Source organism: Ruditapes philippinarum, unplaced genomic scaffold (genome assembly GCF_026571515.1).
Source record: "Ruditapes philippinarum isolate M1 unplaced genomic scaffold, ASM2657151v2 ctg878_1_1_1_1, whole genome shotgun sequence".
Taxonomy (NCBI): Eukaryota; Metazoa; Mollusca; class Bivalvia; order Venerida; family Veneridae; genus Ruditapes; species Ruditapes philippinarum.
This window is the reverse complement of record NW_026856248.1, coordinates 113,560-140,574: the sequence shown is the minus strand read 5'-3', so window position 1 is coordinate 140,574 and position 27,015 is coordinate 113,560. Positions and strand designations below refer to the sequence as shown.

General features: G+C 33.0%; 2 protein-coding genes across 8 annotated transcripts in view; both read left to right on the top strand.

Moving 5' to 3' along the window:
* Window positions 1-18,895, top strand: part of LOC132745946 (uncharacterized) — a 266,554-nt gene extending 247,659 nt beyond the window's left edge. For all 7 annotated transcript variants that reach the window (XM_060734964.1, XM_060734965.1, XM_060734966.1 and 4 more), the window contains 3 exons: window positions 675-815; window positions 1,661-1,706; window positions 10,769-18,895. In XM_060734964.1, coding sequence (XP_060590947.1) covers window positions 675-815; window positions 1,661-1,706; window positions 10,769-12,764 — 2,183 coding nt within the window. In that variant the 3' untranslated portion in view covers window positions 12,765-18,895. The remainder of the gene's footprint in view (window positions 1-674; window positions 816-1,660; window positions 1,707-10,768) is intronic.
* Window positions 18,896-22,875: 3,980 nt separating this feature from the next.
* On the top strand, window positions 22,876-25,731 carry LOC132745945 (GTPase IMAP family member 7-like). Its single transcript, XM_060734963.1, has 3 exons — window positions 22,876-23,248; window positions 23,427-23,510; window positions 24,593-25,731. Exons 1-3 carry the CDS (start codon window positions 23,191-23,193, stop codon window positions 25,717-25,719), a joined length of 1,269 nt encoding a protein of 422 aa, XP_060590946.1. The 5' UTR covers window positions 22,876-23,190; the 3' UTR covers window positions 25,720-25,731.
* The last annotated feature ends 1,284 nt before the right edge of the window (window positions 25,732-27,015 follow it).

The window sequence follows — 27,015 nt, the reverse complement described above, 5'->3', positions numbered from 1 at the left end:
AATAATTGATCAGCGTTTTATTATTGGAAAACAAAATCCTGAATTATTGATTGAGTGTCACGTAAAACTGCAATTTTCTTCTCATTAAAGATCCTCTATGTTTGTTTTATTATAGAAAATAAAAAATATGTTCTAAGGCCAACAAGTAAAAATCTTGTTTCTCCGTCTGCAAAGTTTTCTATTTTATGATATTTTATATAAACAAATACCATTAGATTTTATTTTTTTGTTTATATTTAACATCATAAAGTCAACATTTGTATGGCTGAAGTTTTCAAAAAGTTAAATTAGGTTTCCTTTTAACTAAATAATCATTATTTCTTAATTTTTTATGTTATTGGAAACTTTTATTAAAGAATATGTATCTTGTTGGCCTTAGTATTCCCTTAATCTGTTCCAAGTACTAAAGAAAAAAAAAATTTGTCTTTTTTGTTTGAGAAGAAAAGGCGTTCTGGACTAACATGGTTCTTTTGTTTGACAAGCCTGATACTAGTTTTACTGACCTCTTATGCATGGGGTCTTAAGATTTCAGATGTTTTTGTGTCATGTTAACATGGTTGCTATGACAATAGTTGAGCATTTTATAAGAACAAGAATATAAAAGAGGAATAAATAAAAACAATAACGTGGAATTTTATTTGTTGTGTACTAAGATATTTTGTATTTTTTCCTAGAGGGAGGCTTCGGTTTATCTAAGACAGAGATTGGAGGGATTGTTGGTGGCCTGCTTTTTCTTGTTGTTGCCATAACGCTAGCTGTTGTTGCTGTGATGTGTAGCCGACGGAGAGATCGTAGGAAACAAGTTACTAAATATGGTAATACTTTTAACCTTTAACCTGTTGAATTTCCTAAATGGAGTCTCATCCACCTTCTGTTTTTGGAACAATCCGTTACCAATTAAAAATAAAATCTGGTTATTGTCTTTCCTTGTCTCTTGATGTTACAACTTAATGTAGAGCCAAGACATTGTGCATTTCTATGTAATCTGACCATGTTTTTATACTGTTGATTGAGCTAGCACCATGCCATCCATAAAATTGTTACTGTCAAAATTGTTACTGGAGTGTATAAAAATATAAAAGTTTTACCAGTTCATGTAAGAAGTTTAGCTATGAAAGGTTAAACTAAATTGATTTACTGTATATTATCAACTTGAATGAGTATAAACGTGCCCTTTTATCCTTTATCTGCGGAATTTCTAATTGAACTTACTAAGTTTCCGTTTTTTTCATGATGAAAATTGAACTAAGCCTGGTCCCGACTGGTATGACTCTTCTAGGCTGGCCTGGCTGAATACTGGTAGCAAAGGCTTATCACTATCTATGCCAGCAGGTTAAGGGCAGCTTTTGTTTGCTGTGACTTAATATCAAATTAACTTGTATTTTAAAATTTTCAAGCATTGGAAAGTGATTCATAAATGTCTTTTTTCTTTAATCAAAGGAGATAAATAGTCTGAAATTAATTAACATTTAAAGAATAATGTACAATGTAATACTTTAATCTGTTATAGTTTAAAAGTACATCTTTTGTAATAACAAGTGTTGAAATTTAAGTTGATTTTTTTTCCTTGCAAACTAGAAAGCTGAACAAACTTGTTCAATGAATTACCTGCCTTACATAATTAGTAAAGTAAGTACATATTCTGTATGTTTTACTTCAGGAAATGTAAAATATCTGGGACCACAGGATGATACAGATGGGAGACCGTAAGTAAAAAAAAATTTTAACGAGCTCTACAAAAATGCAATCTATCGAAGCTGTAATAGTAATATAAAAAGACAAGTAACGAGGTTAAAATTACGAGACCATGAATGCTACAGCCCTGAGATCTTGTGCAAATTGTGCATTTCTGATTTTTCTCCTCCTGTTTTGTTCTGACTTGGAAATTTTGCAACAAAATTGAATTTTACTCAACTTTAAATGTAAAATGACTTTGTCTTACACTAGACAGTCATCCATTTGTTTAAACAGAGGCTGAAAAATATCTTACAAAAATAGACTGAAAAATATTATCAGTAGGTTTAAATAAAAAGTTTTTAAACTACTGTATTTTCAGTATTTTGGATGGGTAAGCAAATCATTGGTTTAGGATATAGCTCTTATATAAACATGTCTAGTTGGAAGTCAGAAATTATACTCTTAATTTTATCTCATTTGTTCTAAAAAAAATTGAAACTTTTTTCTAATTTTTTACCACAAAAAAAAACTAACACTCCTTAATTTATACCATAAAAACTTTATCTCTAAAATGTTTGCCTCGGAAACTTACACTTTAAGATTTTTACCTCAAAAACTGGTGTTTTACACACTTAGATTTTTACCTCAGAAAATGGTGCTATTCAATTTTGACCCTGGAAGTTACAAAAATACAATTGCTTGATTATTTCGTTTTGGAATAGAAATAATGCCTAGGAACTGGAATTGATCAAAACAACATCAGTAAAATATTTTGAAATTTTAATACAGTTTTTGTTAACAATAGTGCAGTATAGTTATAATCTTCAGTAAACTGCAAAAGAAATCCACTATTTATAAATTGTAGTGTACACGTTTTAATGTCCATAATTAAACACATTCTTTTTAAAATGTTTAGATATTTCCTCCAAACACTGTTTCCATTAATTAGTATTATGTATATTTTCTGACAAACTCATTTTGTGGTGCTAGGGCTGTGTATATATATTATATTATTTTGTGTATTTTTATAACTGGGTGTTTCTTTTTATATGTTGCTATCACCGTGGTTACAGGATGAACAACAAAAAAGGTGATGTACATTTCATCATGTGAAACCCCATGCATCATGTGGTTGTTTCTATCTTCCCCCCATTTTATACAGTTTTTCATGCTATATGCAGTTTAATTTTTTATGTGACCCTCTGTTGATTTTTTTTTTTTTTTGTGGAATGAAGTTAAATGATGTATGTAGTTAAAACTGGCATGACGTTTATTATAAATGTAATAAGTAGAAGAAATCATATCACAAAAAAATTGGTAGGTTTAAATGTTTATTAGATGTTTTTCTTTTTAAATAATGGTAATTAAGGTAAACTTTTAAAGTTGTTATTTTTCTTCTACGAATAAAACATGTTTACAAACAACATTTTAAGCACATTTTTTCTGAATTTTAGTGTAATTCAATGCCACTGAAATGATTTTGAAGTAAAGAATTGTTTTAAATCTTACTATTAAACAAAATTGCACTTAACATATCCAAGAGGACCAATAAGACGTTGTGCCATTCCAAGAATTAAAATATTTTCATATATTCATCATGCCAGAATGATAGATCTTGTCTTGTGAACGTTTTGGCCAACCCTTTTTTGTGAAAATTGTTAAAAGTTCTGTTAAATTTATGATAGCTATTTTTCCATAATAGCTATTACATAATGTAATAGAAAAACTTTACTGACCGTTTTTCCCCCTTTTGAATGACAGCTGTTGCATCATATGCTATATTTTTGCCTTTCTTTTATTATTGTGATTTTCATTTTGTGGTATTTTTTTCTGTTCTTGCTATTTCATAGTTAGGACATGAGCTTTTCTTTGATAACACAATTAATTTACAGTTGTCATCTGAAAATTTATCTTGTGTTTAATTGTCTCATCGAGATTTGAAAGTTATAAAATTTGGAAACCAGTCACTTTCTCTTATAATTATGTGATTGGCTGACTCTGAACTCCAAGTTTGAAATTGGCCAATGACAGAGCTGTATTGAAAGACTGGTACTCATCTTTGTTCTTATACCTCTAAATAGAGTAGGCAATTATAATGTCTCCAAATATGATTCTTAAAAATGAAATAATTTGGTTTTAAATAAGGAATTAAGGAATTTATTGGGCTAAAATCACATGGCAGATGCAATTAAATAGGAAAATGCAATTAAAGAAATATATATATTGATATTCTTAAGCTTAATTCAGAAATTGTGTGTGATTGGTAGTCAGTCCATGTGGAGAAATTACTGATAAGTTACCCAGGAAAGTCAATTATGTGGACCATTTTCTAAAAAAAGACCAAAAATGTGTTGATATCGGCACAAAAAACAAAAAAAGGCAATGCTACAGCTTTCATTATATGTGGTTCTTCTATATTTCAAGTATAAGTAAATGCAATTTTGAGTCCATTCCTTCTTGTTGTTGTGGTTAATACTAAGAAAGCTGTTTTGTAATGTACAGTACATCACCTTATCTTTCTTTCACTATTTTGTACTTTGTTCCCATTTTATATGACACATTAATGTTTGTAAAATACATTCATTAATCTAATATTGATGAACAGACTCTTTGTTAACAGTTGTATAAAATGCAATAGTCAATTGAAACTAAATCCCTCCATCTCTGTGCAATAAGTGGAACACTTGAAATTTTTGATTTTCAAACCTCTGATTAAGGTCCCATTTTGATGAAAAAATCTCCTAAAAAATTCCCCAACATTTTAGTTGGAACATATCCTATCCATTTTAGTGGCAAAAATAAATCCGTCAAATTGACCAAGTAGTGCAATGACAAAGTAAAAAGGCTTGCTCATTTCCCAGGCTATAACTCATCTTGCGGTAGGGGGCTACTAACAATTGACTATTGCATTTAATGTGAATTTATACTGAAAACACAATTGTTTTGTGAAGGGAAAGTAAAGGGAGCATCAGTTGAGAAATATATTAATGTGTTTAGAATGATCAACAACGAATAATTTGTGCATGAAAAGAGCAAAATAGGCAATGTTTCATTGTGGTTTTATTTTGATTATTACATTGTTTTTATATGAGCTCCATTTAGATTGAATTTAATTTTATGTGCCAGAAAAATGTACAAATTAAGTCGTCAAACTGTTGACCTTAATTAAAATATGTACAGTTACAATCACTAAGCAACATTTTATAAATCTGAAGATTGGAAAGCTAACATAATGGGAATACACGATAAAATGTATCTGCAAAGTAAGATAAGTTTAGAAGCTAAGGTTTGGTAATTTCAGATATAGGCTCTGACTTGTTTGTTTTCCACATGTCTTCAACTTTGTAGGCAATGGTAATATTCTATCTTGTATCAATGGAACTACCAAATTACTGCAAATCAGTTGACTGTGTTTTTCTTATGCATTTTTCATATGCACATATCTATTGGACCCTTAGCATTGCTTTGTCCAAACATAATTTAACCTGTTAAAAATAGCTAAAATTTAATTAAAGTAAAATTCTTAACTAAGCAATTGCCTGGATTTTGCAGCAAAAAAACATTATTTATTTTCTTCAAATTTATTGTTACCCAATGTCATCCAGCAATCATCTTTGATGAAAAGCAGGGAATCTCAATGGTGAATTATGCCATAGACTCAAGTTAGTACATGTGACTCTAAAATTATAGCTAGCATAATCTTTTCTGTGTAAAGATAAGTGCCCATTGCCCAGGTATCTTGCTAGCCCTGAATTCCAGTGAAAATATGGTGAAACTCATAACAATAAAAAGCAAATACCTTAACACTTTGGTTGCTAGGTAATGTTTTAACAGCTCTATGGTCAGTTTGACTGATTAATATTGATGAGTTTTTTCCAAATTCAAAGCTTTTCATCATACAAAATTTAGCATTGAAGAGTTTTCATATATAGAAGCATTGTGTAACATAGCTTTAAAGACAAAGGTTTACAAAATGTCTTTCTATAACTTATCTTATAGTGTCAATTCATACTCTAGCAATATACTTTTAACCCAGTACAAAATAGATAATACAATTGTATTTATAAGTCACAGATTTGCAGATTTTTTGGTAGTTTTTTTCTTTTCTTGGAAAGTTTAATCCAATTGTTTTCATACATTTGTATTTTCACGCTGTAAGTTTACTTCATTCTACATATCCCACTTGAGAAGAAAGTATGTACCAAGTTTCATTACACTGGTGTTGTAACACTAAAATTGGTTTGCTGTGACTTGGAAGGAATGTTTTTTTCACTATACCTTTTTTTTTTAAATGTAGAAAGCAAGTGACCATGGATCACTCTATTTTCTCTTTGGAAGAATGTATTTTACACTGTATTTGTTAATGTAAAGCAAGTGATCTTAAGAAGAATGTTCTTACACTTTTTTTTCATGTAACAGCAAAGTGACCTTGGATCACTCTATTTTTCATTTAAAAGCAAATGATCTTGGAAAGAATGTCTCTTACACTCTATTTGTTAATGTAAAAACAATTGACCTTGAAAAAAGAATGTTTTTACACTATTTCTTATATTTAAAAGCGAATGATCTTAGAAAAGAATCTTTTACACTCTTTTAATAATTGTAAAAGCAAGTGAGCTTTTTAAAAAGAATGTTTTTACTCTCTATTTTATGGATGTTAAAGAGAGTGACCTTGGAAAGAATGTTTATTTAGCTTGAATTTTTTTATGGTAAAAGCAAATTCAGATAAGCATGAAGATCGTTCTAAATCACTTGTTACCAGGACTTTGCTGAACACAGAGAAACTAAGTTTAAGGGTTTTCTAGTGCCTCTCAACTGATGGATTATGGGTTCATGCCCCTCTTGGGTGACGGACATGTTCCTTCATTCAAACTGTCATCATACCAGCTAGAATAAATAATGTTTAAATCTAAGTAAATTCCCTTTTTGTATGTTAATTGTGTTAATGGACTTGCCTGTATCACCAGTATATAGCCTGGCCAACCTGTATATCCATGCAGTCTGACCAGGTTCATAGCTGTTTGGTTACTAATACTCAGATTTACAGTAGCATTTTGATATCAGGATCGTTATCCTACTTAATTTCTTAAATGGTATTGCCAAGCTTCTGATTTTAAGGAGTGTCTGTTGTCAGCTTTATAGATACCAACATGAAAATTGTTTTCTGAGGTCAAACACCCTGAAAACATAAAGTTCGAAAATCTAATATAGATCAGTTAGGGCACTTAAAACAGAAAGATGTGGAAAAGATAATAAAGATGATGTGCTGTCTAACTTACCTGCCTTATTGTGATGGAATAGGTTAATCACTTTTAGTATCAGTTGATTAAGGGATGCCAAATTCAATTAAGTCTTCATGGTCCATTATGGTGTATTTTAGTGTTGAGTATCTTTTTCAAGCTTTAGATCAATGTTGAATTGAAACAGCTTGGAAAAATTTGTTTTATTTGATAGCAAGATTTACAACTCTTTTAATATATTAACACTGAAGTTTTATCAGATATTTGATATTATAAAAACACTGATAGATAAAAAGAAAATAAATATATAAAATACACTAAAATTTAAGATATTATTGCTGCAATTTAGAATTTTAACAGTTTAAATTACAATTGCAACTCAATTAATGTTTGCATGCTACACATTTGTTCACTATATTACAAGTAATATGAAGTAAAAACAATATCAACACCGGCAAACACATGCAATAAAAATTAATTTACCAATTATTCTTCTAATGTATGTGTACACACTGACAGAACCGTCACAAATTACAATTAACTTGAACATTCATTTAGTTGATCTTGAAGCATTAACCCTTAATCTGTCAGAGCTGATATTATATAATAACAGTATATTTACTTGTGATGTTTCTAAGAATTACAAGAATACACTATAGAAGACAGATCTTTATTTTTGACATGACGCTCTATACTGTCGATAGGCATATAGAATATATATTAAAAATAAATAGAGGATATTGAATGAGTGTAAGTTCAATACTGAATTTATTGCACAAGTTGAATAAAATTATATTATGCGAGCCTCTGGCGAGCATAATATTATTTTATTCAACGAGTGCAATAAATTCGGTAATGAACTTATACAAATTTAATATTCTATTTATCACATATCCATTTAAAGTGAAATAAGAGTCAGTTTCCATTGACGCGCCTATAGAAGAACGCTAACATTTAGTGCGTCTTTACACTTCGTTTGTATAAAGCTAATGACGTCACGTCAAAATATATGCAATACCATAATGTATTGAGTCGCAAAGTCGGCACGGGTGTGTGATAAGTAATAGTTATAGTATATGAAACGAGTTAGTTACGAGGGTATAACACTGGCTGGGGCGACATCAAGGGGTGTTTCTGCTAAAAAATGGCGAGGCCGTTAGGCCGAGACATTTTTTGCAGAAACATTCCGAGATGTCGCTCCAGCCAGTGTTATACCCCCGTAACTAACGAGTTTCATATACTATAACTGTTTTATCGCAATGGCATAATGTTTTCTTTTTTGTATAGAAACAAACAAATAAATTAATCGTTAGCTACATTACAGTTATTTATTATAAGGCAGTTTTTCAAGTTGTTTTCGCTGCCGCAAAAAAAAAAAAATATACAAATGACATCCAATATAAGAGGCGGATTGTATACTGTTACCAAGATTGATTTAAGATTGAAGGGCTTTTTCATTTCATTAATTATCTTTGTTTATATTTTTCATTGTATTTATATATTTATTTTATTTTATTTGATTGATTTCATTTTTTATTATCTTATGGGTTTTTTTTTTGCTACTGGGAATGGTCGTTACCACTGCCCCATTGGAGCCTCTATGAAAAAACTGTATTGATATATACAAGGTGCGAAAAAAACTAGACCGATATATAACAGTACAGTTTTTTTCCTATATGAATCAATGAAAAAACTGTACTGTTATATATCAATACAGTTTTGAAATGCTCATTGAAGTGTACTGAGTATAATGGGTTGGAAAGAACAAAGGAAAAGCTCACAGCCATGCGATAAACAAAGTTAAGATTAAATGTCAAACCAACATTATGATAAAAATTGCAAATAAAAGTATATAAAATAAATTAATAATCAGATATACCAAAGATGGGTAGAACAGCCTACCAGTCTTGTAGGCATAATATACTTGGTTCTTGGTACTATGAATTGAATGGGTGTACCTATTTTCTATGCAGGGAAAAGAAGAGAGAAATTAATATAATATAATATTGTATTTCAGTTGATATTGAGTTAAATGCATTGATTGTTTACACATGTTGACTTATATTATGTTTACATATGTTACTGCTTTTGTTTATGCTACACAAATGCAAGATGTTCACTGTTTATGTATTGAAGCATTTTTTTTCCTTGTGTAACAAATGCATGACATTTAATTGTCTTTATTTTTTATATGAATAATTCTTATCTTATTGGGATCTTAAAGACAGTATTATTAAACTTGCTTTGTTTACAGAAATTCTAATGTATTTTTGTTTGTTGGAAGTTTAATTTCTTGAAATTTACATTTCACATTTATCTTTTTATCCCCCGCCGATGGAATCGGGAGGGGGATATAGTTTTGGCGTTGTCCGTCCGTCCTTCCGTCCTTCCGTCCGTCCGTCCGTCCGTCCATCCGTCCGTCCGAATTTCGTTTCCGGAGTAGTTCTCTGCAACTAATGGCTGGAATTCAACGAAACTTTATGGGAATGTTGATCAGCATGTGAAGTTGTGCACCTGGGTATTTTCGTCTGGATATTTTTAGTATTTTTAGAGTTATTGCCTTGACTTAGTAAAACGTCCGAATTTCGTTTCCGGAGTAGTTCTCTGCAACTAATGGCTGGAATTCAACGAAACTTTATGGGAATGTTCATCAGCATGTGAAGTTGTGCACCTGGGTATTTTCTTCTGGATATTTTGAGTATTTTTAGAGTTATTGCCCTTGACTTAGTAAAATTTGTAATTTTCAACTTGTGTCGCATGTAACTCAAAAAGTATTTGACCTAGAGTCATGAAACTTTACAGGAATGTTGATCAGTATGTGTAGTTGTGTACCTGGGTATTTTCATCTGGATATTTTTAGCATTTTTAGAGTTATTGCCCTTGACTTAGTAAAATTTTGTAATTTTCAACTTGTGTCGCATGTAACTCAAAAAGTGTTTGACCTAGAGTCATGAAACTTTACAGGAATGTTGATCAGTATGTGTAGTTGTGCACCTGGGTATTTTCGTCCGGATATTTTTACTATTTTTAGAGTTATTGCCCTTGACTTAGTAAAATTTTGCAATTTTCAACTTGTGTCACATGTAACTCAAAAAGTATTTGACCTAAAGTCATGATACTTTACAGGAATGTTGATCAGCATGTGTAGTTGTGCACCTGGGTATTTTCGTCTGGATTTATTTAGTATTTTTAGAGTTATTGCCCTTGACTTAGAAAATGTTTGCAATTTTCAACATGTGTCGCATGTAACTCAAAAAGGATTTGACATAGAGTCATTTAACCTTATTGGAAAGTTGCTCAGCATATTTAGTTTGTTCCTGGGGTTTCGCTTGTGGATTTATCCAGTATTTGTAGAGTTATTTCCCTTGACTTAGTAAAAAACTGTTTCATTATGTTGTTATTTGATCCTTGAGTGCTTGAGTTAGAATCAACCAACTTTACAGGAATAATGATCAACATCACTAAATTACGAATAATGAAGTCTGGAGATTAAGATGTTTTTACATCTAGGTGAGCTATTGTGATCCCCCACCGTCCGTCGTCATGCGTCGTCAGCAATTTCTTTAAACAACATCTCCTCAGAAACAAATGACTGCACAGCAACCAAACTTTACAGGAATGATCCTAGGGTGGTCCCCTGCCAAAGTTGATCAAATGGTTCTGGTCTGTTGCATAGCCTTATGTCTTCAGTTGTTGTGTTAATAGTAACCAGTACTCGGCGGGGGATATAAATTCAACGAATTTGCTTGTTAACATAAGAATGTACATAGAATATAGATTGTATTATGCAAATTTCACTTGCCTTATTTGTGATTGATGAAATGAATGATAAATTTTGTATATATTTTCAGTGAATATCCGCCAGAATGGAGTGATGTCACACAGGGAGGAAGAAGAGGAGACCCTATGACCAGTTACCATAGCAACACACTTCAAGGTCAAGACAACGGGATTTTCGTGGTTCCAAGATCTGGAGACTTGTACAGTGATATGTCCAGAGATTATTCTAAATATCGTGATCGTGAATCTTTGTTGTATCATCCTGACAATAGTCGAAGTGTGCCATATGCTGGTAACTATGGGGATGGTTACTATAGAAATGCAGATATTACATATCAGTCTGACAGAAACAAGAGCTTTAATAGAAGTACAAAATCCATTCCTTATGATAATGATGATAACGGGTTTAAAGACAATGTAAGACTGAGAAATCGTTCCAGGTCTCAGCCTGCCTCCCGCCATAGTGACGGACCAAGATACCCTGTTCCTGATAGACCCAGGTCACGGGGTATCTCACTACCAAGAGACATTAGTAAAGAAAGTGAGAGATATCCTCCCCAGCCTCAAGTTCCAGTTTTAAGTTCTCCTCATTATTCTACCCATGGACCTTTATTATCACCAGTTATACCATATGAAGGTCATGATAGGTCACTACCTGGTTACCCTGGAGATGATGATGAGGAAGAAGTGTTCATGCCACCACCAATTTCATCCATTATCCCAAACAGACCAAGTTTTCCTAGACACAGTTCCATGAAACCTAGTGCTCAACAAACTTACCTGACAGAAGATTTCGACAGTCCAAGTCGACCTTTTCTGACAAGTGACTTAAGTTCAGTTCTACCATCACCATTTACAGATTCTCAGTCTCGACCATATCATCCATATCAACGGCAGTATGCCGATGTTTCTGATCAAGGAGTGCCATATGGGAGTCAGTCTAGACTTCCTGAGTATAGTCACAATGGTAGCTATGGTGATATGGACAACACAGTTGTTGCTAGGCAACCATCACCAGATAGGACAATGTCAAGGACATTGTCAAATGGAGAAAATAGCAGTGATAGCAGTGGGAGGCCCATGAACTATACCAGGGATCAGCTGCTTGGAGCAGTTGATCAAGTAAGGAAAGGGCCAAAGGCAGCGAGAAGGGGTCAGCAGTGGGGTTCTGGACCTGATAGTTTTTCCGATAGTCCATCAGTAAGTGGACATGGTGCTCAATTTCCTGAAAGTGCAAAACCAAGTGTAATAGTGCGTGACAGACCCAGTAGGGGACATTCTTATGAACATGATCCCTTTAGGGCAGCAGGTGTGCCAAATAGTCGTGGAAGTGTAAATAGTTCTGGGGGTTATTCAAGTAGGGGCAGAAATGGTGGGGAGCAGTCACGAAGAGAGGATCTGACACCTGATTCTCTCAGCAGTGGTATAGGTAGTAGGAACACTTCTTCTCAGTTAACTGGGTCATCTTTACATTCCCGTCCATCTAGACTAGGATCAAATCTTACACCTATGGATCATGATATAAGTGAAGACTCTGCCGTCCCATTCCTTGATTATCCCCCAGCACAAAGAAAAGATATTTCTGGAGACGAGAATTATGAATTTGACTCTTATAATGCAGTTGAGAAAGACTTACTTGAAGCTCTGAAGAATTATTCAGAAGTAAACAATGGCAATGATGATTTATTTAGTGCACTACAAGAAGGGCTATCTGGTAAAGGGCTTATGTCTGACCTTTACCCTAAACCAAGTAGACAAAGTAGGTATTCTGACTCTGAGCAAAGGTTTGAAAAATTACGAGGAGAGTTTCAGAAATATAGGCAGAAACAGCAACAGGAGGAAAGTTCTAGGTCAGACATAAGTCAAAGGTCAAGGTCAGATATGAGTCAAAGGTCAAATCAAGATCTGTACCGCAGTAATTCTCATTATCCAAGGAACAGTACAAGTTCAACGCACAGTTCAAGAAATTCAGGGAATTATGGGTATCCAGATAGGGGTAGTCAGTATTATGGAGGAAGGGGAGATAATTTTTATAAACCTGGTCCAATGGACAGTGACATGTTGTAGTAGTAAAAGTTCTTTTGAAACTGGATAGTTAACTTCAAACAATGTTATTGAAAAGAAAAACACATAAACTAATTAAGCAATTGGTAATTTAATAATAAACTAATTAAGCAATTGGTAATTTAATTAATTAGATTAATGCTTATTGTAATGAGAACTTTTTGAGCTCTTCTAGTGTCATCTGGAAAAATACAAACATATTTGACTTTTGTTTATTAAAAAATTATTACAAAGAATGATGTTTATATAAATACATTTAAAGGATTTTACTTACTTGTATACCGGTATTAGTCATTCTGATTAAGATCCTTTATATTTTCTTTGAGAATTTTTATAGTTACTATCCATTTTTAAAAGAGAATTGATGCCTGAGAAATAATTATATACATATCACAGTATTTAGTTGCCAAATACTGCCTAAAGGTGTTTGTAACAATCATTCCGATTGGTTAGAATATGCATCATCATTTTGTATCATAGACCTTCATTGAATATTTCATTTGATATTTGTGTGTTTGTCATTAAGAAATTTAGAATTATTATTAGATGTTGTTTATCATTATGAAACAAATTTTGCCATTTATGTTATATGATTCCATTGTAAATTGTTGAAGGTACATTGACAAATATCATGTTTTTTTTTTGTCAGGGGAGAGAAATACACAGTTACGAATTTCACATTTTTTTAGTGAGAAAATTATAGAAAGACCTTAGATATATAGGAAGTATATGTTTAAAGAAGTTAGCCTAGCTAGTGTGACTGATCATTGGTTATCTAGTATTTATAATTTAGCTACTGGTAACATAGCAACTTAAATTAGGTCATGTGGTCATTGGTAACCTAGCAAAAATAATTTGTAATTGGTAACCTAGAAACTATTGTTGATCATTTATAAACTACTGATATACTGTCAACCATTGGTACCATATAAACACTTATTCATTAATGATCATTGGTAACCAAGATTATGTATTTACTAAATTTGTAACCTAGCAACTTTTAATAGGTTTATTGATAACCAAGCAACCATAAGTCATTGGTAACCTAGAAAGTATTATTTTACCATAGATGAACTAGCATGTATGTTTGGCCAATGATACTTGTTTACATTCTGTTAATTTTCATCTACAACATATTGTTGCAATATCTCAATAAGTTCATTTTTCTTATAAAATTCTGAAACATTTTCAAACCATACATTATAATAAACAAAATCTACTTCCATTAAAAGCTCATGTGATTTTTTTAATTGAACAGGATATTTAAATATTAGTAAGTCTTGTGTTTTAGTTATATAATTTCTCTGCCAAAGTTCATCTAAAATCAGTTTGACTTCCTGTAAAATTTACAGAGAAGAAGTAAATATAAGTAGAATTTTCATTGGTCATTTTAAAGTAACAAACTGAAATCTTGGAATCTCATTGGCCATTCTAAAATAAGTGTAACAATATAAACTTTAAAGGATCTTTATGGAATGGTTTATTTTTTAAATTTTGAAAACAGTTATAAAAATTAAGGAATAGATTTTCTAATTGAATATCAAGTGTATATTGTTATTTAAGATTTAGTTTATATCATAAAGAGATTGAAGGATTACTTACATCTTGACAGCCTTTAAGATAGTGACAAGAGTTACTTCCCATTATATAGGCAGATACTTACAATGTTTAAATTTGTGTATATCTATTGTGCCTTTGTCTTCTGAAAGTTTGTACATTTTATGAACTGTCTTGCTAACAAACTATATCACTTTCATAACCTGTTTATGTTGGAAAAAATAATGTAAGCAGAATAGAGTGGACATACATGTATTAACATACAATGTATGAATACAGGTTAAACTCTTTCAAGTGAATTTATTAGGGCACAAGTTTGAATTTTTTTTTTGCGCTCTCTTCTGAGATTGTGAGAATTGTTTTCAAATCTATGGTAGAAAGTAATTACTTGATTTGATTCTTATTTTGTTCTTGACTGCTGCATGTAGTGAGATATATTATTTAAAATGTTTAGGCATTATGTTACATTTAATCTCATTGGAGAATTGATTTGAGTAATATAACATTAGTTTTCATTGGATGAATACTACATGTCTTGTTTGTTATGCATGTTTTCATTGGAAGATGACTACATGTATTGTTTGTTATGTATGCTCTCATTGGACAATTTCTACAGGATAAATGTATCATTTGTTTTGATTGGTTGCTTCATATTTATTTACTGGTGTATGTTGCATATGAATTTATTGGCAAATGAATTGAACTTATTCATTAATTTATTTTCCATTAACAAGTTGTTATTGAATTACTTTTAATTCTTCTATTAGCCTCCTATTTATTGTGTTCTAAAAATGGCAAATATGTATACTGGTATTTTAAGTAGATTAGTTGTAGATTTAAGATTTGAAAAAAACAAATGCCTAGTAAATCTTTTTTGATTTTTGTTCAGGTAAGGTGACTAATCTTTGATGGCTGGCACTTAGTAAATAGAAATGTCTTTTGAATTACTTGTTTCTTAAGCAGAAATATGTCAGTCTGTAAATATTTATATCGTTTTCCAAGTTAATCATTTCTAAATGACATAGGGGCAATGTACAATTTTATTCCTACTCATCAGTAAGGTACAAACTGCATTTTTACTAAAAACTAATGGAACGCCTCATACCCTACGTTTTTGTTAGATTCCAAGTTCTCTCAGTAAGTGCCTTCCTGTATTTATGTTTTTTGCTCTGCCCTGTCACTGTACTCTACAAAAACACTCTTTAAGAAAAAAAAATTGACATTTTGTTATGCGGGTCTTCACATTTTATGATCATAATTATATGTATTTTTTTCAGTGTGCAATAGTCATTTTTATCAAAGTTGATTTATCATTTTTCATATCATTTCTATAGGAAGAGAGCATTTTTAATCTACCTGCTGCCATAGAGTCATTTAAGACTTTTTTTTACATGTGCTATTTACACATTAATTTCACTCCTGAAAAAATAAGTAATTGTTTATTTAAAATTTTTGTTTTAAACTGAAATATCTATGTTTTTTTGTGATCTTCAGAACGTTATTGCTGTAAAAAGTTACTCTTAGAATCTTTCGTGAAAAAACTGGTACTCTTGAGCTTATTTGTGAACAATATGATATTCTCAGAATCTTTTTGTGAGTAAGATGCTACTCTCAATATTTGTAAGCAACAAGTTACTGTTAACATCTTTTGTGAATAATATTAAATTTTTACTCTTAGAATCTATTCTGAACTATATGTTATTCCTAGGATCATCTTTGAGTAAAATGGTGTTCTCAGAATTTTTTGGGAGTGAAATGTTACTCTAGAGTCTTTAACAATATGATATCCTTAAAATAACTCTTAGACTCTTTTATGAACAATATGATATACTCAGATTTTTTAATGAGTAAAGTTTTATTCTCAGATTTTTTATGAGTTTGAAATCACTCTTGGGAATAAATACCATATCTGTGAAATAGTGTTCAGGTTTTGATTCTTATTAAACTGTTTTATTTTTAAATTGATCCTTTTTGTAGCTGGATATTTTATTTTGTTCATGACTTGTATTATTTTTATTTTTTCCTGATAAAATCTTTAAAATAAAATATTTTCCCTTTTAACCATTTTTGTGTTTTTACTTGATTTTGTTTTATGATATAATCTAGTTTCTTTTTAAGAGACGTTTTTTTTTAAGTAGTAATTTTATTAATTCAGGCAGCTCAATTCAATGACACATATTTTTTTATTTATTATCATAAGATATTTTGTTTTATTCTTAAATGCATTTCTGAAAGGTTGATATATCTGGGTTTATGTTTTGACCTGAATTTATGGCCTTTTTACTGCATTTCAAATTATTATAAAAATAAATTATACACAGTTAAAAGTTGTATTTTATCCTACTGATAAATGAATGAGTAAATTATTTGATACATGTACATTTAAATGTTTTTAACATGAACAAGTTATTGATGTTCACAATTTTAACCTACAATATATTAAACCATTTAAATGCAAGTGGCAATAACCTGCCTGCCAATCTCGCAAATGAGCCGTGTCATGACAAAACCAACATAATGGGTTTGCGACCAGCATGGATCCAGACCAGCCTGGGCATCCGGGCAGTCTGATTAGGATCCATGCTGTTCGCTATCAGTTTCTCTACTTGTAATAGAGTTGGTAAGCGAACAGCATGGATCCTGATCAGACTGTGCGGAAGGGCAGGCTGGTCTGGATCCATGCTGGCCGCAGACGCACTATGTTGGTTTTGTCATGACACGGCTCAAATATTGATTTAGGCCAGCTTCTGAAAGGTTGATATCTGAATTAATTAATTGGCCTGAATTTTATGGCCTTTTAATTGCATTATTGCATTTTGAATGATTATAAAAAATACACTGTTGAAAGTTGTATTTTTAACTTCTGTGCACTTTAAGGAGCCTTTTAATGTTGGCCATGCAATTTTATCAATTTTGTACCAAAACACTTCACATTAATGACAGACTGTTAATGATTAAAGGCAGGTTAAGTCCATTATTTAATTAAAAGCACTTTTGAATTTATTGAAAACTTTTTCAGAAATTCTTGTAGATTTCTTAATATTTCTTATGTATTTCTACAAAATTTAGTAATTATTATACATGCATGTAATTTAATCAGACTTGAAACACACTAAGACTTTAATTTTTATTTAACTACACATAATTACAAGAACATCTTTAAAATTTTAGGATCAAAAGCAAGTTTAAGGTTGGTCTTAAAACTAGAGTTCTCTTTAAAGAGCTACTCTGGAATTCAGCAAATGTGGGTTTTTCTTATCTAATCTAGGGGTATAATCAAACTTTTACATTTACAACTTGATAAATATACACTGTATCAATAAATGTTTTGTTTGTTGTGTTTTACAACACAGTTTAGGTCATATGGCACCGACACAGAAAAGATGTTTTTGGCTAACTTCAGGTGTTACAAGCCTTAACCCATTACTTCATGGGCATTTTGTGAAAAATGGCTGTTTTCATTGAAAAGTCTCCCGTTACAAGTTCAAATTGCTATAATACTATAAAAACTGCTTCAACACTAATCAAACTTGGCACAAATGTTGACTCGACCATTGCCCTTGCAACAACATGCTCAGACATAAATTTTCTGTTACCATGGCAATGAGGGGACATCTCAAAATTGCCAAAAATCACTATTTTGCGTTGATTTTATCCATCATAATTGATTTCAAAGTGCTGCAACTTCTCAATGGATTGAGATAGAGTCAAATGCTTTTCAGCGTTGGTTACACGTTACCTTATGATCAATCAGGGGTCATTTATAGCCTCTCACAAGACCAAAATTTTTCTTGGCGATGAGGGGGACTCCGCCCCCCTTCAAACCCCCCAAACAGAAGGGGGCACATCCCCCTTCTGGCAACCCCCTGATGTATCTTTTGGTTGGGGGCCGCGCCGAAAAAGTGGTCACTTTTTTAACAACATTTCTCAAACAAAAACAAGTGTTAGGGGCCTAAATAAGGCATTTTTTCACCTTTTGAGACAACAAAAAGGGGGGGGGGGGTGAAAAAGGCGTTAAAAGGCGTGTATATGAAGTAATGGGTTAAGCAACACCAGAGGTCAAAACCACCTCGCCTAATTGCATAGACTCCAGTAATTGAGTCACATCTCACAGGCTGCAATTTTGTTGTCTAAACCTGTAAAGACAACCCCTTAGCCACAAGGGGCATATATCAGTTTATATATTGATAATAAGACAAAGGTGTTATTTACTCTATTGTGAATAGTAGTGCACTGTATGAATAATAAATTTTTTATAGTACCCCGGGATTAGATGGGGAAACACCAACATTTGCAAAGTTCCTAATAAAAATTCTATTGTAATTGATGACAATATAATAACACTGTTTTTATGATGGTTGTAGAAGTGAGGTCAATGATATGTTTTTCTCTTTTTCTGAATTTATCATGTTTCAACATATCAGTTTGTGTATTATAGGTAAATGTATTTGTAACTGATTTATCTGCTCGCCATTTTACTTTATCGGTAAAAATGGCGAGCGGGAGATAATTATTATTGTTATAAATGACTATGCTTTTGATAGATAAAATGAAAATAAAACTTGCAAAATAATGTAGTTAATATGTTTGTTATACTCTTTAAGAAGCTGAGACCCAAATCCTCTGTCGTGTGTTGTTGTATCTGTATCCGGTCTTCTCACAAATTTGAGTTATTCTAAGTTAAAAAGGTTACTGGACCACTGAAAAGACAAACTGTCGAACAACAAAACTACATTTTATGTAGAAACACATTTGCACGTGAATGTACATTACCAGTGATTGACAATTTCAGGTCATAAGGTCAAGGTCACTAGGACCTTGAATGACGAAAAACAAATCTGGCCGTTAAAGCTAAATGCATTAACCTAGGAACTTCAAACTTTACCTGCCACCCCAATTAAAAGGTCCAAATATCACTACGAACAAGACTTGTCATTAAAGCAAAGTTCATTTACCTAGGAACTTCAACCTCTGTGTGTAGATGCAACTTGATGAGTTTTACCAACCACACTTATTTACATGTCCAAAGGCCAAGGTGTCTTGGACCTATAACTGGCCATTAAATTAAAGTGCACTGACGTAGGGAATCAAATTTTTTTGTATGGAGACGTACCCTAATGATATATCTCACCCATTAGAAGGACTAGTTTAATCATTAAACTGGCCATGAAATCAAAGTGCATTGATCTAGAAATTTGTGGCATTTCAAGGTCAAATATTGAGGTCACTGTGATGTGTAGTAACAAAACCGGTCATGACTTCAACTTGCCATTCTCATTTAAGGTCAAACATATTAATGCCAGTGCATAATGACATTTGTAAACTTTTTGGATTGGCTTTTTGTTTCTGGTTAATAACTTCAAATAGGACTGTTAAACGTTATATTGTAGGCGCTTGATCGGATTGTGTCTGCCAAAGCTCTGTGTGACCTTTATTTGATGTGTGGAAGCACCTTAATGTGTTCTGTATGCCATCAAAAAGTCAAGCTCTAAATGACCTTTACTCCAAATTACTTTTTACTTAGAAAGTGTGCAGTATACTATTCAGCGCGTGCTGCTTGTATGTAGACTATGCTTAATGAGGATTCAACTGCCCATTAAGGCACAAAATGCAGCTTTCGCTGTCGAGTTCGGACCCTTGACATGTCACCAGTCATGCCTTTAAAGGGTTAATTGTGAAACACAAATTGTTGATAATTTACCCTCCTGCCAAAGATACGAATTTTGAGTCGAAACTTGGTCTTTGTATTACCTTAATGTACTTAACCTGAATCAATTTAAAAGGGAAGAAGCCCTTATAAAGACTTTTGGTGCCAAGCAAAGAGCATGGCTTTTAAGTCGTCGCTATGTAGAAGGGGCCCACGCACACAACTACCCTTCCTTCTCATCCATGTCTACTTCGTAGAGCCACTCCCCTCTGCTCTAGTCAGGGCATCGGAAATTGGTCCGCAGTGCCACTTGGTCTTTTAATTTTTCGTCATCCCGAGTTTTTCAAATCTGTTGATGCCCACGTGCACGTACCGAGGAGAGGCGTACTGGTTCTTGGACAGATCTTGTTAAAAACATTAATTTGGCAAGGCCGTCAGGACGCTATTGACGTACAATGTTGGTGATGGTTTCACAATGAAAATATGTAGCATCATAAAATGTACACATGTATTTGAATGACGAGTTACAGAACAAAACTATGAGAGACATGACTAGCCTATTAGAAGGGAGACAATCTATTTATTTCATAAGTCTGATCCCTTATAACTCCGGATATCTTAAAATTGATGTAAAGGTAGCCGAGATTATTTTGTACCCCGACCGCTCCCACACCCTGCCCTATATCTTTTTTATATCGCTGAATATACATAAGTTTGTACAGGTATTGCCATAAGTATAATTGTCGAGTTGTTTAAGTCAAAATCGTATACTACACATAATCATATACAGTTAATATATCAATAACTAATTATGTCTTCACTTAACTATAAAAGATAACATTAACAACCCCAAGAAATCATTCTACCCTTTACAGCTTTAGTGGCGATAATTAAAAGCCCATACCTTCGGTAAATTAGGCATAGAGCAAGGGCAGCCTATATACGGTGCCATCTGTCCAGACTGCTGGTCATTTAATGCGTTAAATAATTAATTACATGGGGAACGTGATGGAATAGTGTTTTATATAATATAAATCTTTCTTTTGAATTTTAAATAATGAACATGCTTTTTTTCTTAATTATTTCCGTGGTTGATAACATCTGAAATATTTTGTTCCGCCGTCTGTATCGATTCTTGTTGCACAAATACATTACCACTTCCAAACACGAGGGGCATATTGACCTTAAATCGCTTGCCAAAGTTTTTTTTAAATGCGTTTAAATGCGTCGCCGCCGGAAAGCCCATATGGGCGACCGTACACTCAAGTCGGGCCATCCTAGAGCGTTCCACCGAGATTTTTTCGTCGATTTTTTTTCCAGCTTTATTGGTGGAGGAAGACCCCAAGTGGCCCCTGCGGGCATTATTTCAGGCACGAGCGGGCACCTGGGTAGAACCACCGACCTTCCGTAAGCCAGCTGGATGGCTTCCTCACATGAAATATTTCGACCCGAGTGAAGATCGAACCTACAGCGGTGAGGGACCTGTGATCTCAAGTCAGCGACCTTAACCACTCGGCCACGGAGGCCCCCTAAAGTATATAGTCTACAAAAATTAATATCAGTTTTATCAAAATCGTCTAAGGGTTAGATGTCATTTAAATCTTATTTCCGTATTAAGCATGAAACCATTTCAGTAAATTTTGTAAAGGACCACCTAAAGAACAGTCAATGTAGAGGTACAATAATTAATCTGAGGCACGGTTGAAGAGGAAATGTCGTTAAAAGATTATTTCTAGGGCTATTATTTGATCAAGCTTGGTAAAGGTCTACTACATTATATTTCATGCTCCAGCCTTTAAAGTTTCAGAAGAGATAATTTCAAAGATAAGTTACCATGGAAATCTGACAATATTTTGGCATATAGTTCTCAAATTTGTTGGAAGGTTAGTTGTGTCACAGGTTTTTTAAATTCACTTTAATCTTTATAACAAAATCTTATCTCACCCAATTCTATAAAAAGCCTTTTCCGATAGCCCTTGCATTAAATAAGAAGTATGTTTTTAACTAGAAGATGCCCATATTGATTTTAATGTCAATAAGTCAGAGAGATTAATGTCACTGTGGTCTTGAACACAAAATGCTTCCCCAAACCAAAATTAAGGAATGCTTTGGCTAAAAGTCTTTAGATTTAGTGTCCAGCTTTATTTGTCACCCAATGAAAACGCTGTATTTCTGTGCGTTAATTTTCATAGCAGAGAAAAAGTCGCATACTATATCGAATTCTTTTCCTAGTCGACTTCTATTTTTCATTGTACTTCATAGAACCGCATAGTGACGTAATAAAGTGAATGATAATGAGGCCAAATAAAGCTTGACACTAAGTATGTTAGCTGTACTACAGAAATTAGAAACATTCTCCTGCAGTTGAAGTTTCTAATTTCTGTAGAACAGCACCGATGAACACTAACATATACTTAGTGCGAATGTTGGTCAAGACTTGTAAATGACCTAGTTCACAGGTTTGACTGTACAAGGACATATACTTTACGATACTGCATAAATGATGAAGCAAATTTATGTTCTTTTAATAGCGTATTCAGGACCACGCTTAAGTCTACATAGTTCAATAGAATTTGTCAATCAACATACGGGTATATAGCCTCTAATTTTATAATTTAAATAACCGAAATATAATCAATGGGGTTTTTAAATACGCTATAGATAATATAACAACGCTTTTAAAATACCATACCGTTGCTGATTACAAAAGAAAATAAACATCTGAAAATAAAAGATGCTTTTAAAATGCGAATAATAACAGACACATACTAAAGAAAATAAATAGATATTGATATTTTTGTATTGATTATATTGTAATAGTTATAGCGATTTAATCAGATGTCAACCATGGCAATCTAACAGATCAAATTGTCTACACTTGTAAAGTAAAACAATCGTTCCTCTACAACACAATAGATGACACTATGAAGTAGGATCATGATGTGTGTAGGTGATAGCCCATAAAATGTTTCAATTCTTACAACCGCAATAGAAATAAATAGAAACAAGTATATAATATATATAAACATGTAAGGAAAAGAAATATTTTGTTAATATAACAAGTGTATAAGATATGACTTAGCTATAAGTAGATGGGAAAAAGATGATCTGAAAGGAATGTAAAGAGTTTGCCTGATATAATAAAAGAAGTGGACAGTTCTTTAACCTGAACGACGGAACAATGGTTGGAATTTTCACGGATTTCTCGTGCATTACAATCTGAAGATGTCGCACGAGACATTGGAATTACCCGTGATCAATTCACCTGGTCAGGGAAAGCGAAGTAATAGTTTTTTTATTGACATTTTCATACTTTCTGTGTAATAATAAATTTCATTTATAAATATTGATTATTTTAATGATTATTTTACAGCAGTTCTATTGCGATTTTTTCAGTATTGTGACACGTTCCCCATATTTATATACATATACATTGTAGTTAATCGTTTTGTATCTTTTAGTTTCCCAGTCGGAAAGAGGTGAGAGTCGGGCTATGTTTGTATCCCCTAGGAGTTTCCACACGGATTTCCACCCCAGACGCTCAGGTTTGTTCACCTTTAATAATATCTTATTTACATTGTACATGTATATTTATTAAATATGTGTACGATACGTGGCGAGAGAAGAAAATTAAAATTAACTTCGAAGGAGTCAGAAGTTATAGACTTCTTGAAGTAAAAAAGCCCAAATGTATCTCTAAAATGTGGAAAAAAATCAATATTGTCATATATGACATATTAGGTTTGAAACAGGAGGGACTGCTCTTTAAGGTCTCGTAAAAGAAATGGTAATGTTATTTTTGTTCATTTAAAATAATTGGAGCTATGGCTTTAGTCCATATTGTCATACATTTGTATTTCAACAAGAAGTCTTTTGTCTATTCGCAAAAGATACGAGTTAAATACGGAGAGACGAGTCGAGTACTAACAATCGAATTATATGTATCAATACACAATTTATCCAACTTCAATTATATCAGAAAGAATTACTAACGATCTTTCGACCACGGCCCCTGTACCTTAAGTAACCAATAGCCAACAGCTAGCTTAAAGATAACCAGTCAGTCCTCCGGTTCCTGTACGAGTACCATGGCGGCTTTAAAAAAAGGATTCATATAAGTAAAAACCCAATGTTTCTCTAAATGTAGGAAAAATCAAATTGTCTATATGACATAGGTGAACAGGAGGACGCTTTAAATAATGGTAAGTTCTGTTGTTCATAATATACATTAGAGGCTTTTGTCCATGTCATATTAACAGAAGCTCTTGTAATCCGCAAAAATGAGTAAAGTACGGGGACTCATACTACAATCGAAACATTTCCAAAATTGTATTTATGTGATAAATATAAAGATGTTAAATGTCGATACTCAATTATTCACTGTCAGGTTAGCTGGACTGAAACGTAGCACTTTACCTTACCGTACCAATGCCAACAGTAGCCTAAAGATAAACCGAGCCATTTCAATCCCGGTCCGTTGGGCTTTCGTGGCAGCTTACTGCACCACAAGGATGTTTGTGGTATACACAATGTATTGATAAATAATACTTGATTGGCAAGTACGGGTGATTGTGCAGTTTTAGAAAAATCATTTGTATTTATTTATATTTTGTTTATATGTTTACAGTACGTGAACCGGAAATTGAGCGACGTATAGTGTTACTCGGCCGTGCAGGCAGTGGAAAAAGTGCCAGTGCCAATACTCTATGTGGGCGTCACGTGTTTCTAGAAGCCCGTTGGGGACGCTTTCACACAACTGAATGCCAGAGGGTGGTTGTGTCGAGGTTTGGTAGAAGAATGGACATTTTAGACACGCCAGGATTTCTGCTTGATTCAGATATTAAAAATCATAAAGTGAGACGAGAATTTGCTAAAACAATTGGAATATCGTCACCAGGTCCCCATGTTTTCGTGTTTGTGTTCCCCACACCTCACATGCATAGATGCGACGTGGAAATATTTCAAAAATTTATCCACGTGTTTGGAGTCCAGGTGTTAAATTACACGGTGCTGTTATTTTCGAAAGCAGACGATCTTGATTATTTCTCTCTTACAAAGCAAGCGTTCATTCTATCTGCTCCTCATGAATGGAAGGCAATAATGAAAGCGTGCAACTACCGTTGCGTATGGTTTCAAAATCGTTCACCACCTCTGGAGAAAGAACTTATGGTCCGAACATTCCTTGAAACTCTAGAACTCACTATCAATCAAAACTATGGTCAGTATTTCTGCAATGATTTATACTGGACAGTGGAGAAGACCATTATAGAACGCGATATTACTCGTAGTGACCAAAACGCAAAGTTAAATAAGTTACGACGAAAGTTGCGTGTGAATCTTGATGCTGGAGTAAAGAAACATTACGGAGATACACGGAAAGACCCGAATCGGACTCGGGAAGACTTCAGAAAAGATTTAGAGGGTACAAATTTGAAACTTGTGGATACTATATGGGGAACTATCAAATACTTCAACTGCATTAAGATTCTACATCGACCAAAACATCTTACGGAGCACCAACATGACGTCATTACAGAAGGCCTTGACCTTGATGTTCAGCAGCCGACAACAAAAAAGGATGAAGACGACACCAAACGTCATATGACAACCGCTAAACCACAAAACATTGAAAAACGTGGACGCATGCCAAAACATGAAAAAATAATCAAATACGTTCCGAAACAAGAGGTCGAACCTCAAACGGATAGAGGACGGGGTGTTAGACTCCCTAAATTAGTTACGAGGTATAAATAAAACCTAGTCCCAAGTAAAAAATTTATGGTATACATTATCAGTCTTTTAACCGTTGAAAAACATTAAAGAAAACAACACGTATTACATAGTGGAGCCATTCTGTGTCTACTAAACGCAGAAGAATCTAACATGGATATGACAATTAAGTGTTTTGAAAGTGCAAGTTGATGGTGCCTTTTAGCCTGTCAAGTACATAAAAAAGTCAAAATACTGCAATTACTGTAGTAACTAAGCTTTCACCAATTCAGTAGATCTACTCCAATTTCATATTTTTTCGGCAAAAAATGTAATTTTAGTACACCGAACCGCTTGTAGCAGTGGCCATCATTATAACGTTCAGTTCAAATATTTACGTCAAATATTACTAGAAACTCTTACGGATCCGAGGTTTTTTAACGGATGTATTTCATTGTTAAAAGCAAGGACCGGAGTAAACTAAATAAAATAAATAAGGAATTAAATAAGACTGATATTGTTCGTTTATTTTACTTTCTTACTTCTATAAAAAATTTTAGGGAAGTAAGTTTTATGTTTGAAATGAAGCGTGTTTATTGACCTTATCGGAAATCATCTGCGCGCTTGTTCTTAAAATATGAAGGGATAGGCGTTATTTTTAAATAGAAGAAACAAACTCCGACCATACATAGTTATCTTTGCTATGTGAAACAAAGCCAAGAGTGCATGATTGATACATTTCAGCAACTTGAAATAATTTTGTTTCAAAGAAAAATACTATTTATTATCTGTTTTACGTTACGTTTTTGTTTGTTATTCTTTATAAAGTCGATGTAACTATTCCTTCTTTATCAAGATTGTGTAATAGAAATAATCGGCCTATCCATGGCAAATTCCAGGAAACTCAAAGAAAAAAAATGCTAAAAATATGAAATGGAGAATTGTGGTAGAATACAAGTCAGATGTGAAAGCCCTTACAACAGCTGCTAATATGGCAGACTTTATGTCTGACCTTATGTGTCTATATAAAAATCAAATGATCTCCGGGGTAGTATCATGTAAGTTTTATCAATAAGAACCATTAAAAAGATATAAAAAGGTCACCCCTACTGAAAGGGCCAGCCATTTCCGACTTATGAGACACCTTTTGCTTGCATAGCATGTACCTCCCAACTCCTACCACTATGCCAGGCTCTAGGCGGATAGAAATCGGTAACCATTCATTTTAACTATCTCGCGGCTCACGAAGCGGCCATCTCATATAAATGAGTTATATCAATGTATTTGTCAGGTTTTACGCCGACTTTAACACATTATTTGGTCATATCATGGCAGTCCCCC

Coding starts and splice junctions, on each gene's coding strand:
- LOC132745945 (XM_060734963.1), top strand. CDS start 23,191: ATGTCGCACGAGACATTGGAATTACCCGTGATCAATTCACCTGGTCAG. Junction 23,249..23,426: donor ACCTGGTCAGGGAAAGCGAA/GTAATAGTTTTT, acceptor TGTATCTTTTAG/TTTCCCAGTCGGAAAGAGGT. Junction 23,511..24,592: donor TTTCCACCCCAGACGCTCAG/GTTTGTTCACCT, acceptor ATATGTTTACAG/TACGTGAACCGGAAATTGAG.